General features: G+C 37.2%; 1 protein-coding gene across 1 annotated transcript in view; it reads right to left on the bottom strand.

Moving 5' to 3' along the window:
- STK3 (serine/threonine kinase 3) overlaps positions 1-12,235 on the bottom strand; it is a 124,819-nt gene that overhangs the window by 110,946 nt on the left and 1,638 nt on the right. Inside the window, exons 2-4 of the mRNA XM_027900435.1 lie at positions 6,398-6,478; positions 5,850-5,978; positions 1,961-2,075 (exon numbers count right to left, since the gene is read on the bottom strand). Coding sequence (XP_027756236.1) covers positions 1,961-2,075; positions 5,850-5,978; positions 6,398-6,478 — 325 coding nt within the window. The remainder of the gene's footprint in view (positions 1-1,960; positions 2,076-5,849; positions 5,979-6,397; positions 6,479-12,235) is intronic.

Here is a 12,235-nt window from a genome sequence, read left to right as displayed (position 1 = left end):
ACTTCCATAGTTCTCCTAAGGCCTTGGTACTATTGTAATCTTTGACAACCACTTTACTTATTCAACTATTTCTAAACATTAAGCTGAAGTGCTCACGAACCTGAATATAAAGAATTCACCCCTCTCACCAAGTCAAATGTATTTTTTCACATTTACTTGTGCTTATTTTCTCAGTATCATGAAGCCTTTCAAGTCTTTCCCAGTTTTAACCATTAGGAATATAACCTTTCTCATCAGTATTGTACTCTCTTTCTGAAAGAAGATAGCACAGACCTATGCAGTCGGCCCAAAATGACCACTTACACCCTGTTTTCTAAATTTAAAACAATTACCCACCCGTGACAGAACTCCCTCGTTCCCTCCATTACAGGTGTATTTTCTTGAAGAGCCTCTGGTGTGGCAGTTTGTCCAAAAACCCTTCAGTAGATCCAGATCAACTTTACACCAACCAGCACTAACTGCGTCCCCATCAACTTTATAGAACTCTACTAGCCACACACAGCATGACTTGCCTTTACAAAAGATATGTCAGCTTTATCAAATGTATCTATGTATTTACTGATTATTCTTTTCCCTAAAAAGAATTCATGCTATTTTATCATATTGACTTTAACCACGAACAGCAGTAGAAGAGGTAGTTTGTCGGATCATCAGTATGCATTTGTTCCAAGACTCAAATATCTCTTCCCCTCAAATCTTTAATATATCTGCTATGACAATATCCTAAAATACATATAAGAGAAATTAGATAGCCTGATTTATTTAATATACAGACATACATATGCACACCTTTTCTTAAATAAAAATTCAAGCATTTGCTATCAATGCACACACTAAGTTTCCTCCTTTTTTCCTAAATCGTGTTCTAAATGTGTTTCGTTTCTTGGAAGCTTTTTGTTTCTTTTTTTTTTTTTAATTCTGCAGTAGCTTGCACCATTTCTTATCAGAGCTACTGATTCCTGGATAATGTACAACTGCAAGAACAAGAACACCAATTTTAAAAGCTGCAAAACTCCAGAAATCTTCCATCAGTTTTGGCTTGTCCCTAATCATCACTTGAAAATTACAGCAGCACCAACACAAGCCACCTTTTCCAAAGGAGTTGGACATCACCTTCCTAACAAACCTAATTCCATTTTCTGTTTTGTCTTATTTTCTAAGCTTAAACGTTGGGTTTCTCTCCTCCACTTTTCCACTCTGATCCCAAGTATGGTGCAAGGAACATTTCAGGGTGCAGTTACAAAACGTGAAGCTCAGCAAAGTAGAGTGTCACCTCGGAGTACTTGCTGGTAAAAGGAATACCTCATGTTACAGCCCACTACTGAAAACAAAGGACTCAAAGAAACTACAGATTGTTTGACACCTACAACAGAACACTTTTCAGAGAAGTTGTTTCTTAATTAGAAATAATAAAGCCTGCTTCCTACAGGTTTCCTCTACATTACTGCTGTTATAAATCCACTAAGACACTTTAATATAACTCATTTTGGTTCCCTCTCACACTCCTTAATGCAAATCTCTTCCCCTTCTCATTCCTTAAGTAATGCCAGTTACTTCTCATGCTCCCTTCATTACTGAGTGAGAACAAGACAATCTTATGCCTGTTTCAAAACCACGCATGCACTAAGTGGCCTGCTAACAGACTGTGAGGTGAAAGGAGTAAGTGGAAGAAGCCACAGTTTTGCCTTGAACAAAGCAGTAATTTTCAAGAAACTCATAAGATCTTCGTAATTCAAAATGCTTTTGCTTCTGCTGATGATCACTCCGCAGAGGAACACACAAAGATAGTCAGTAACTGCATGAGCTTGTTTCTTGAGGAACCAAGGCACAGACTGGCCCCTTGGCATCAGTCAAGATCTTGTCTCATAACTCCAGCTTCTATTGTGGCTTCTAGTCTTAATTCACAATTTAATTTTAGTAAGTAATTTAAAAAAATAAGTAATTAAAAAAACAAACTCACCGTTTTATTACGCAGTCTAATTATGTCCGAAACAGAGCCAGCTCCACAATATTCCATAACAATCCATAGATCTGTGTTCTTAAAATAGCTGCCATAGTACTTGACAACATAGGGACTAGACAAAAAAAAAGGTTACGTAAATAGATTAATTAAGCAGCAGAAAAAGAAATCATTAGCACAACTGTTGTTACAAATTACAGTTTGCTACACACTAACAAGTTAAAGAGCAAGTGCAACCATATACATTTTAAAGTGGTAATTAGCTTAACCCTAGAGCACAATCTGACTACTTAAGAAAATTATAAAGGCACTACGACATATAATATATACATAACAAGTTTCCAGTAATCTTTAAATAGTTTTCCCAGACATTAGTCTTCTGACAAAAAGCTTTGTTTTTCTCTCCTCTAAGGCCTCTCAATTTTTAAGTCTTTCATTCAATATCTAACAAAGCTATAGAATGTTTTCCTTCTTAAAAAGACTGCCTTGTTTTCTTCTCTCCTGAGCAAAATAACATGGAAGCTGATCCATGTTTTCACAGTTTTGCAAACATGAACTTATTTCCAGCACAGAGGTAGACTCGCTGGTTTGAACAAGACTTCTGGATTCGCAAATGCATTTTCAAACTCATGTGAAGGGATAGTATTGTCATGAACAGAACTTATTGCTTCACTACTCATCATCTGTCACTTGATATAATGTTTCTTTAGAGTCACCAGCAAAAGAAAGGTAGAAATAGATGTGATAAACCTAACAAGGTTCATGATTCAGAAGAGGTATTAAAAGGTATATTTATGGAAATAAAAGATTGAAGGTTTGGGGTAGGGTTTTTTTGCAAGAACTTGAATAATGGAGATTACAGGTCAATTGCCATCCACCTCCCACAAACTTGGAAAGGAAGATACTGAGATTTCAGACAGTGGTTTCTCATCAGAACACCTACATTGTGAATCAGAGACCATTTGGTTTTGGAGCAAGGAATTATATTTTAGAATCAGCACGTCTGGTAGCAAAACTCTTGGTGAGAAAACTGATACAATAAAAAGACAGGACCTATGTCTGCCTCCTGCAATATGGTGCTATCTTTACAAAAGATAGGTCAAAATTATCAGCAAACTACTTCATTTAAGAGCAACTGTTAATACTAAAGGAACTTGCCTCTACAGAAGGCAAGGTGGGTCAGTCTCCTCCTAACTAATCAAAATGCCTACCATTTACAAGTACAACATACTGATCCTGCTCCTTAAAAATTCATTAAGTGAGGAAGGCTATTATTACTTCTGAAGAAAACCCACTGATTTTTGTGACAGTCTCTTGCCAGATTTACACTGAGTTCCTATTCCTAGTAAAAAATGGGTATTATCAATCAGGACAAGGTGATCTTTTCAAAACATCAAATGTGCAGTCTCAAAACACTGTTCACATTTACTTAAAGCCTTGTCCCAGTTAACTATATAGACCAGACTTTTCCAGATCAACTGCTTGTCTTGGAATACATGTTTTTCCCCTTGGAAGAGCTTCAGCACATAAAGCCCAGCTAGTGCTAGAAATGGGCATGGAGAAGAACGAAAGAGTAAAGTGTTAAGATTTAATCATCTTTTATTTGAGATGCTGCAACAACTCAGTACCTTCCTGTAATATCTGTGGAATCATCCCATGTGAAAATCAAGTACTAAAAAGTGTGCCTGTCATCCCTCCCATCAGTACTGCACAGCACTGCATTTGCACAAAGGCACGTGACACCTATACAAGAGCATGAGGCAGAGCTGCAGCCCAAACCTTCTTTTCAACCAGAGAATGGCTGCATCTTGTCCAGTGAAGGAAGATTTGTGTTCTGAAATTCTGAACTCTTAAAAAAATTTACACAATAGTACATGTCCAGTAGATACCAAATGAAGTATATTGTTCAAAGACAACCAGGAAACAAAGAACAAGGGCAGAGAAAAGAGGGACAGAACAGAGGACACAAAAATAAGGCTGAGGAGGCCCACCTGAGACATGAATGAAAGTGTCACAAGAAGTATAGTACAGAAAAAAAGAGATGAAACTTTTAGAAAATTCTCCAGCGTCACCACTTCTTTTCTCTGTCAGTATATTTTACAGACATTTAAGTATTTATTTCAATCCTGGTCCAATACTTGCAGACGTACATAAACTACAACCTTCACCACTGCTTCCAGGCAGCTCACATGGCTCAAGCCTGTGCAGCAACTAAGGGCTGCCATGGGGTCAATGATAGAAGCGTCTATGAGAATTCATAAGGTACCATTTTCCAGCTTATCCTATGTCTTCCTTCATCTAAATGGAAATAATTATTTTTATCCCCCCCTGCTTCATTTAAGAGCACAGTAACAAGAAGACCCAAAACAAGCATATTTTAACTCTTCTTCAGTGTACAGAAAGAGTTGAGGACCTACTCTGGGCATCAAATCTAGTTCCACAATTAAGCAGACAAACGAGATTGCTGCTTCCTTTTTCATCTGTACCCATTACAAAATTCCAACTGGCTGGCCAGACAAAAAAATAGTCTCATCAGGATGAAAAGAATTAAGAGGAACTCAAGGGTCCCAAATTCTTTTACTATCACCTGAAATAATCTTACCAGACATCTTTGTGGAATGTGTGAGGGGGAAAAAAAAAAGCCACAAATCCCTCCTCTTCCTCTCATTCCCCTGTCTACACATGCAACAAGTTTCCAGCATTCAGAGCAGTTAATGACAGAAAGGAATGAATTACAAGGTCCACTGCTTTCAACAGTCCCAAATGCTCAGATCAGACTTGCAGGCAGAAGTTCTAAAAACGTTTGAATAACAACTGCATTCTCATGTGCTAGATACAACGTACTCTGAGGTCTCTATCCCTATATTTAAGGATAAATATTTGAAATTTCTCTCCTCCTTCATGACCCTGTGGAACAGTACAGTTAAGATGCTGTGGAGCAGTCCAGTCAAGCTTCATGTAAGACCTCAGCATAACACTCAGCAGCAAATCTGAATTAATTCAGACTATATTAAAAGGATTATCTTTTAATTTGAGATGAGTACTGATCACTGTGAACTAAGAGCACATTTTTCAGTTAAAGACAGAACTTCACACAGACACACCACAAAAGTACAAACAATTGAGCAGTAACAGACCACATACAATTCACCAAGTTAATGACTAAAGTAATCAACGTTTTAATGAAAGTTTTGCCTAACTAGAGCGCAAAACTTTCCTGGTTGCACTTCAAGTTACAAAAACAGACTTTCATACCACTGATCAGACATGAATTATAACTGACTCTAACAAATCTGATTTTGAAGTTACAGCCCAAAACTCCATAGATTACAGGAAATGCAAATTAACTTCTGCAACCTGGAAGACGCTTGATGTCAAGGCCTCCAATTCTACAAGACCAGCCATCATAAGATATGTCATTTATGAACAAGAGACCACCAGAACTACTACAAGACTGTTCACCTTTTAAAATGTATGTTCCTGCACAAAAAAAGGTAACCAAGAGAAGTTAACCGCTAGTCATTAATTTTGTGTTAGAAACATCATTATTCATCTTCTGAAACAGATTAACTCAGAATTCACAAAGACAGGAAACAGTAACCTTCACGCTTGACAGTGCAAGTAAAGGGAAGCAAGTATAGAGAATTCCAAGTAGAGGTGAGTATTTATTCTTTCCACAGTTTCTGTTCTGTACACTATTTGTACTTCCTTCAATCCAAAGTAAGGACAGGAGGAAGTCTGCAAAGTGATTCCTTTAATTAAAAGCCTTTGTTGTACAATTTACTTTTTCATGAAAAAAAGTTTGCAGCTGCATATATTTCAGCTGTATGCACAAGTACAAACACATTTTAACACAGACACTTAAAGGGAACAGAAATGTCATACCTACCTGTCACATTGTTGCATTATAGAGATTTCTTTAATTATTTCCTGAAGATCTGACTCCACAGGGACCTGTTTAATTGCTACAACTTGTCCAGACTCTTTGTGTATTGCTTTAAACACACTACCATAAGACCTAGAAATAAGAGAGGAAATATTATTTAAAAACAAGACAAACTGCTTCTCATTTCCATGCACGAAAAGTCACAGAAGCCATATGTTCATGCAGAAGTTTGAGGGTTTTTTCAGGATGCTGGGACCTCAGGAAAGATGTGCCTCTGAAGAACGCATCTTGGCCAAGATTCAGAGTATTTAATTCCAGTACAGATGCAAGCACCTTTGCAGTGTTAACAAACAACAGACATCAAAAATGCTTAAAATATTTGAGGACTGTGGAAATCTACTGATGTATGCATTTGCTTTATTATTAAAACTTGTCTTTAGAACTATTCCTTAGGACATTTACAGTTACTCTCTCTGTAACATAATATTCCAACATATGCTTTATGTACTGTTTCCCTCTGATCCTATCCTCTTATAAATAGCTGCTCTTACCCTTCACCAAGTTTCTCCAGAACATCAAAGACTTCTTCAGGCTGCTTTGTTAAACTGTCTTCACTTAGCTTTTTCAGTTTGCTAAAAGAAAGACAAAAATCATTTGTTTGTTTGGAAGAGGAAGACAAAAGTCAAGCAAATTTTCACACAAGTGAGCAGACAGAAAAAAAATTATAAAGAAAAAATATATTTCAACAAAAAGAAAATACTTAACTGATGTGTAGCAATAAAATTTTAATCAACCATATTATAAGATGGATAAAGTTATGACAATTTTTGTCATTATTACTTTCCCACTAATGTTTGCTCTATTCAAAGCAGCATGGGATGGGTTCACTGTCCAAACCACTTCCTTTGCTAAAGTAGAAACAGATAAAGGACACAGTAGAGTTCACCTTTCATCAAAAAGCAGCCAGAAAATGACATGCCCATTACTGCCTAGAGAATGCCATGTTGTTATCTAAGGAAGCATAAAGAAATCCTTCACCCACATGAAGTATTCACTTTTTTAAACTGTACCACTCATAAGCAAGTGAATGACATTGCTAAAAGCAGAACTCCAAGTCAAGATGATTTTGGAAGCACGTGGTAGGACTTCCCCTTGCTCAGGTGGCAGCAGAACACCAAAATTCCAACAGCTGAGCACTGTAAAAGTTGTTGGGGCAGCCCCTCTTGCATCTCTGTGAATGTACAGAGGGACAGGTGCAACAAAATCTCTAATTACATAACACCACCACGCCCTTAGCTCTCTCTCAGTCTCAAATCCCTCAGCAACACCCAATGATTTCTTCCAGCACCTTCAACCCCCTCTTACCACTATTCACTGTCCTTCACAAGCAGTCCCAGCCTTTGCCAGTCTCCAGCATGCCCATCCATCCAGCCCCCCAGACTCCCGGCAGATCTCAGAACACACCTTGGCTGCAAGCTTGCAATAGAGCCAACACGCTGGACATAGCACAGAAAAATAAAACCACAAACTAATGTAACCACAGATATTTACATTGCAGCAAGGCAGGCTGGCTGCAACATGTAAATCTTTCACCCTAAAAGTTATAGGGAATTTTGGTGCAAGACTGAAATAACAAATTAACCCTACATGATACCCAAGGGTACTATTAAAGCAGAAGATGAGTTGAAGAATAGCTGGTGCTGTAGTGTTAGTTATAGACAATGCATTCCATATGCAAGAAGAGGAAAAGAAAAAAAAAACAACAACTTTGAAACACAGCAGATCATTAAGAACTTTGGGAAAATATTATCCCACAACACTTTCCTGGAAATTAACACGAAATAGAAGGGAGGAGGGCATGGACAGAAAAGATTGACAGATCTTAATATGGTAAGAATACTGATGAAAGAGAAACTCCTTTATATCAGGCGATGCAACTCTTTGATATACAGAATTATTAAAAATTAAAGTGAAAGGACCAGTGCGGGAATCTCTGAGTCAGAAGAGACTTCTAATTGCCAACCATGTAAGTAAAGACAAAATGTTAAAATAACTGTAAAGCACACAGGTCACATGGATTGGTGTTAAACAAGGGAAGCAATGGCAAGGATGAGGCATAAAGGTGGACACCTTTACAAAAAGCATCCACAATCAGTAAGGAAAGGTACATGAGCTACAGTGAAAACCATGTATTTTGCTACAGCAAACAGGCAGGAAGCTGGAAAGTGTGTATGTTTAGGGAAAGTAAAAATCTTCACAGCAGAGGAAAGGTACAGCACATGAAAATGAAGAAAAACAGCTGAAAATTCAAATGAGAACAGTTAAATAAAGTCTGCAAAAGTGGCCTACAAATCGAACACAAGAACACAACTCTGGGGTTTTTTGGTCTCTCACTCTGCTGGTTTGACAATAGAAAACAGAAAGAATTTAAATCTTGCAGGAGGGAAGCATGTATTTCATTACTGAACAAGTGTCAGTGGAGACAAATAAAAGAAGAAAAAAAATTTTGCAGATAAGTATTAAAGTAACAAATAATTAACTTTGCTTCTTTGTATAAAATTTGTTCCCCTCTGAACAGGCTATATGCAGCCTTAAAGGCAGCATTCAAGAATAAGTTGCTGCAATCCTCCTCTGCATTCCCACAACAAAAAGCACACTCAGTATGTTTATGATACAAGCAGAGCCCCAAAAAATAAAAGTATGACCTTTAGCTGAGTCTCTCGCTTGACTGAAGGGCTGTGTACGAGAAGATGTTCGTAACAGAACAGTAGAGGGATTTTAGCAACAGCAAGAAAAGGGAAAACATAAATACAGTAACCCTGACCAGAGATGCCTATAAAGAGTACACTTCAACCTACTCACCAAAATGAGCTAAAAAGAAAAAAAAAATCCATAACAAAATGTCTCCAACAGCACCATTAATGCCAAGGCATTGAGAGTGCTCGAGAAAAGTTAAGAAAACAATCACAAACAGCCACAAACTGATAAAAAGCAATGTCATTGTCAAATAACAGATTATCTGGAGTACTTCAGAGGCAACCAGGTGACCAAAAAAGTAGTTTTAAAATTATTTTCATAATACCGAACTCTGACAAACATTTTATGAGACCAAATTGTACTTAATAGCTAAATACAAACCTATTTACAGAAAGAAAGGTATGTCAACCTCAGGAATGTCATCACCAAATACACTGCTCAAAGCACCTCACACTTCTTCATAAACACTGTGCCGTGTTCAAGTGATAGTATTAACACCACAATTCCTTGAGCCATAGAAATATCCTAATGACTCAGACTGTTTAATGATTTCTGTTTCTAGATGTTTTTTTATAGAATATTCAGCTCTTGAACTACAGAGCAGCACACGATATACCCCGAAGGGTTGCAATAAATAAAGCGTTCATGAAAACTTCATGAGAAACAAGGAAGAAGGTGGCAACCAGTGTAACTGGCTGTAAAGCACCAAGCAGAACACAAAAATAAGAGACTAGAAATATACTGTTGGTTAAAAACAAGCAACTAAAACTAGGGATAGAGAAACACAGCTAAGACTTCAGAATCAGTTTCATTACTGGGGGTATGGGAGGAGAGGTCAGGAGGCACAAATGAAGAGACAAAGGGATCAACAACAATGGGAGAGAAAGAAAGAGTGTCTTATTCCTCTCTCCCTCATTCATCCCCTACTTTCATAACACAAACATTTAAAACAGAATAAATAAATCAGTAAATTCAAGCATTGTTTTCTTCTGGCAACAGGACACAAATGCCATATATTTATATGCATATGTGTGTATATATATATATATATATATATATACACACACATACACATATGTATATATGAAGAAATCTAAAGGAGATGCAGAGAAGTTCTGTAGTAGAGAGGGCAGAAAGTCATTCTAGTTTCTTTTTCTCTAGACAGTCATCAGGTAGTGAGTATGAGCTACTTTAGAGGTCTTTCAGAAGGAAAACTGTTCCCAAAATCAGAAGGACTAACTAAACTGCAATTCTGGGACAAGAGCTGTCAAAAATATTTTCTTGTTCCAAGGAAGTTTGACTTTCTGTGTAACAACTAGTCCCTCAACATGAAAAATACATCCTAGCAAATAATTTTACTTTTATAAATCCAGTTGATAGGAGTAAACATTAATACTTAGCCTGACCAGAATCTTATGTGTCATTGAGTACACGAGCAAAACTTCACAAAACTAAATGCAGAAAAACCGAGAAATAGTAAGAGGCACCCAATCCCAGCATAAAGATCAGAACTGTCATATAGCAAAAAGATTAAGACTTCCCACCCTAACATGGAAAAAATTAAGTATGAGTTTAGTGTCCTACAGTCATTATACATAGATTTTACACAATAAATTGGTGATATGCAACAGTAGTAGGTATAAAAAAAAAAAAAACCCCAGAAGGTTCAAAAGAAGAATAAAGCAGAAATAAAGACACCACCAATTACCGTCATGAGTTACGGAAAACTGGACAGCTGCTCCATGAAACATGAATATATGTGGCTTACTTTGCAGAAGAGCTAGCACACTGAAACATTTAAAAAAATGGCTGGGATCAATTATACTGATATAATAAAAGAGAAGGTAGTAAGAGAAATCACTGCATTCATCAGAAGTAGAGGTGCCACATGAAAGCCTTGAGACATCGCTTTACACCATTCGCACAAATAGAAGCAAGATTAAGACATTCTACAGAATTGCACAGTGTGCTTACATTCGGTTTTCTATCAATAAAACCCAAACAAACGTACATTTTTGTCCCATCATTTTCAGGAGGAACTTGACAACTGTCAATGTGTCCATTGCCACAAGCATTAAAAACTTTCTTTTTTTTCACAGACAGTTTATATTCTAAGAACAAGTTTTTCCTCTTCCCACAAAACCTGAAAAATTATACTTCAGTGAAAATTAAATTGCTCAATTTTAAAGTAAGGGCTGGATAACCTTAATTAATACTCCCCATGTTTGTTAAGCAGCCTTTTATTTGGCAACAATGTGCAAGAAATAGGCAAGATCAAGAACTATGTATTTGAGAAAATTCTGTCTCTAACTACTTTGCTTTTCCTTTGTATGCAACCTACCTCCTCATACATGAGTATGCCACATATACAGAAAAATAAAACAGTAAGAGAGGAAAGTTACAAGAAAAATTTTGTAACTATTTCAAGAGAGAATGTCCTTTTCAGTGTGACTAAAAAAGTATAAAACAGATCCAAAGTACAGTTAGAAATTCAGATGTGAGAAAACAGTGTTAATTACTGCACAAATTCTCTTCAGCATAAAATCAGAACACCTACTCAAAACTAATTTTTAGAGCAAAAAAAATTATTCTGAAAAGGACTCCTCCTAAGAAGTCTTGTGTTACTGTTGCAGCACATTGGTCAAAGAAAAGTTAGTTGTTTTGACAGCATCCCCCCTGAAAAGTCGCAATGGGCATCATTTTGCATGGGACTGTCACTTGGGCATCATCCCTGCTACTTCCCGGAGGGCTGTTTTAAAGATTTACACAACATGCAAGCAGACTGTGTGTTCCTTACAGGGAAGGGGGGATAAAAATGCCCTATACCTCTAAGGAAACAGTGAGATTCTAGGCCATCCATGCAGCTTTGAAGTGCTGAGATTTTTGCTACCTCTAAATGGACCTCTGGCACCACAGGTATGATGCCAACAGATCCCTGTCAGTAACTGCTCCTGTGGACAAGGGGCACCAAAGGAAAGAATTCTACTGCTCTCATCTGTTTTGCTGAGTAAACGTGGTGTGTCCACTTCAAGCCTCTCCTGCAACCAAGGACAGCATCAAAAAGTCATCCTACAAAAAATAATCTGCACCCCTTCTGGACTTGCAGAAGAAGGGGGTGGCCTAGAAGAATAGCTGGGAATGCCAACAATCAGAAAACTGTAAAAAACAACAGATAAAGGAGATATATTTGCACATTTATGAAAAGCTTTGTTCAAACCTTATGCAAACCTGAGTTCTTATGAAAAACTGAGTTCAAATCTCTTCTTCCACTAAAGAAACAAACCCATTGAATTCTCATCACATTCAAACTTCCAAAAATAAGCTTCAAAAAACATGTGAATTATAAAAATTTGTCAGAGTTTGGATGTTCCCTCATCAGTTTTCTAATTCTTCCTGACTGAATCTAAGGATTTAAACAGTTTCTCCCTTTCAGTTAGGCCAGACACAACACCTCCAGCTAGACAATAAGGTTACAGCAAATCCCATATCTTCCCAAAAACATCTTGTAGGTTATGCTAACTTTGCAGTTTGATTTTCAATCCTTTGATATCACCAGATCCCAAGTTTTGTACTGCTGCTGGCAGCACCGACTATCTCTCAGACATTTCTGCTTCTTTTCCCAAACCCTTGCT

Source organism: Empidonax traillii, unplaced genomic scaffold, assembly GCF_003031625.1.
Source record: "Empidonax traillii isolate 1590-97213 ecotype Southwest subspecies unplaced genomic scaffold, ASM303162v1 scaffold729:size315501, whole genome shotgun sequence".
In the NCBI taxonomy this organism is placed as follows: Eukaryota; Metazoa; Chordata; class Aves; order Passeriformes; family Tyrannidae; genus Empidonax; species Empidonax traillii.
This window is presented reverse-complemented; position numbering and strand designations above follow the sequence as displayed.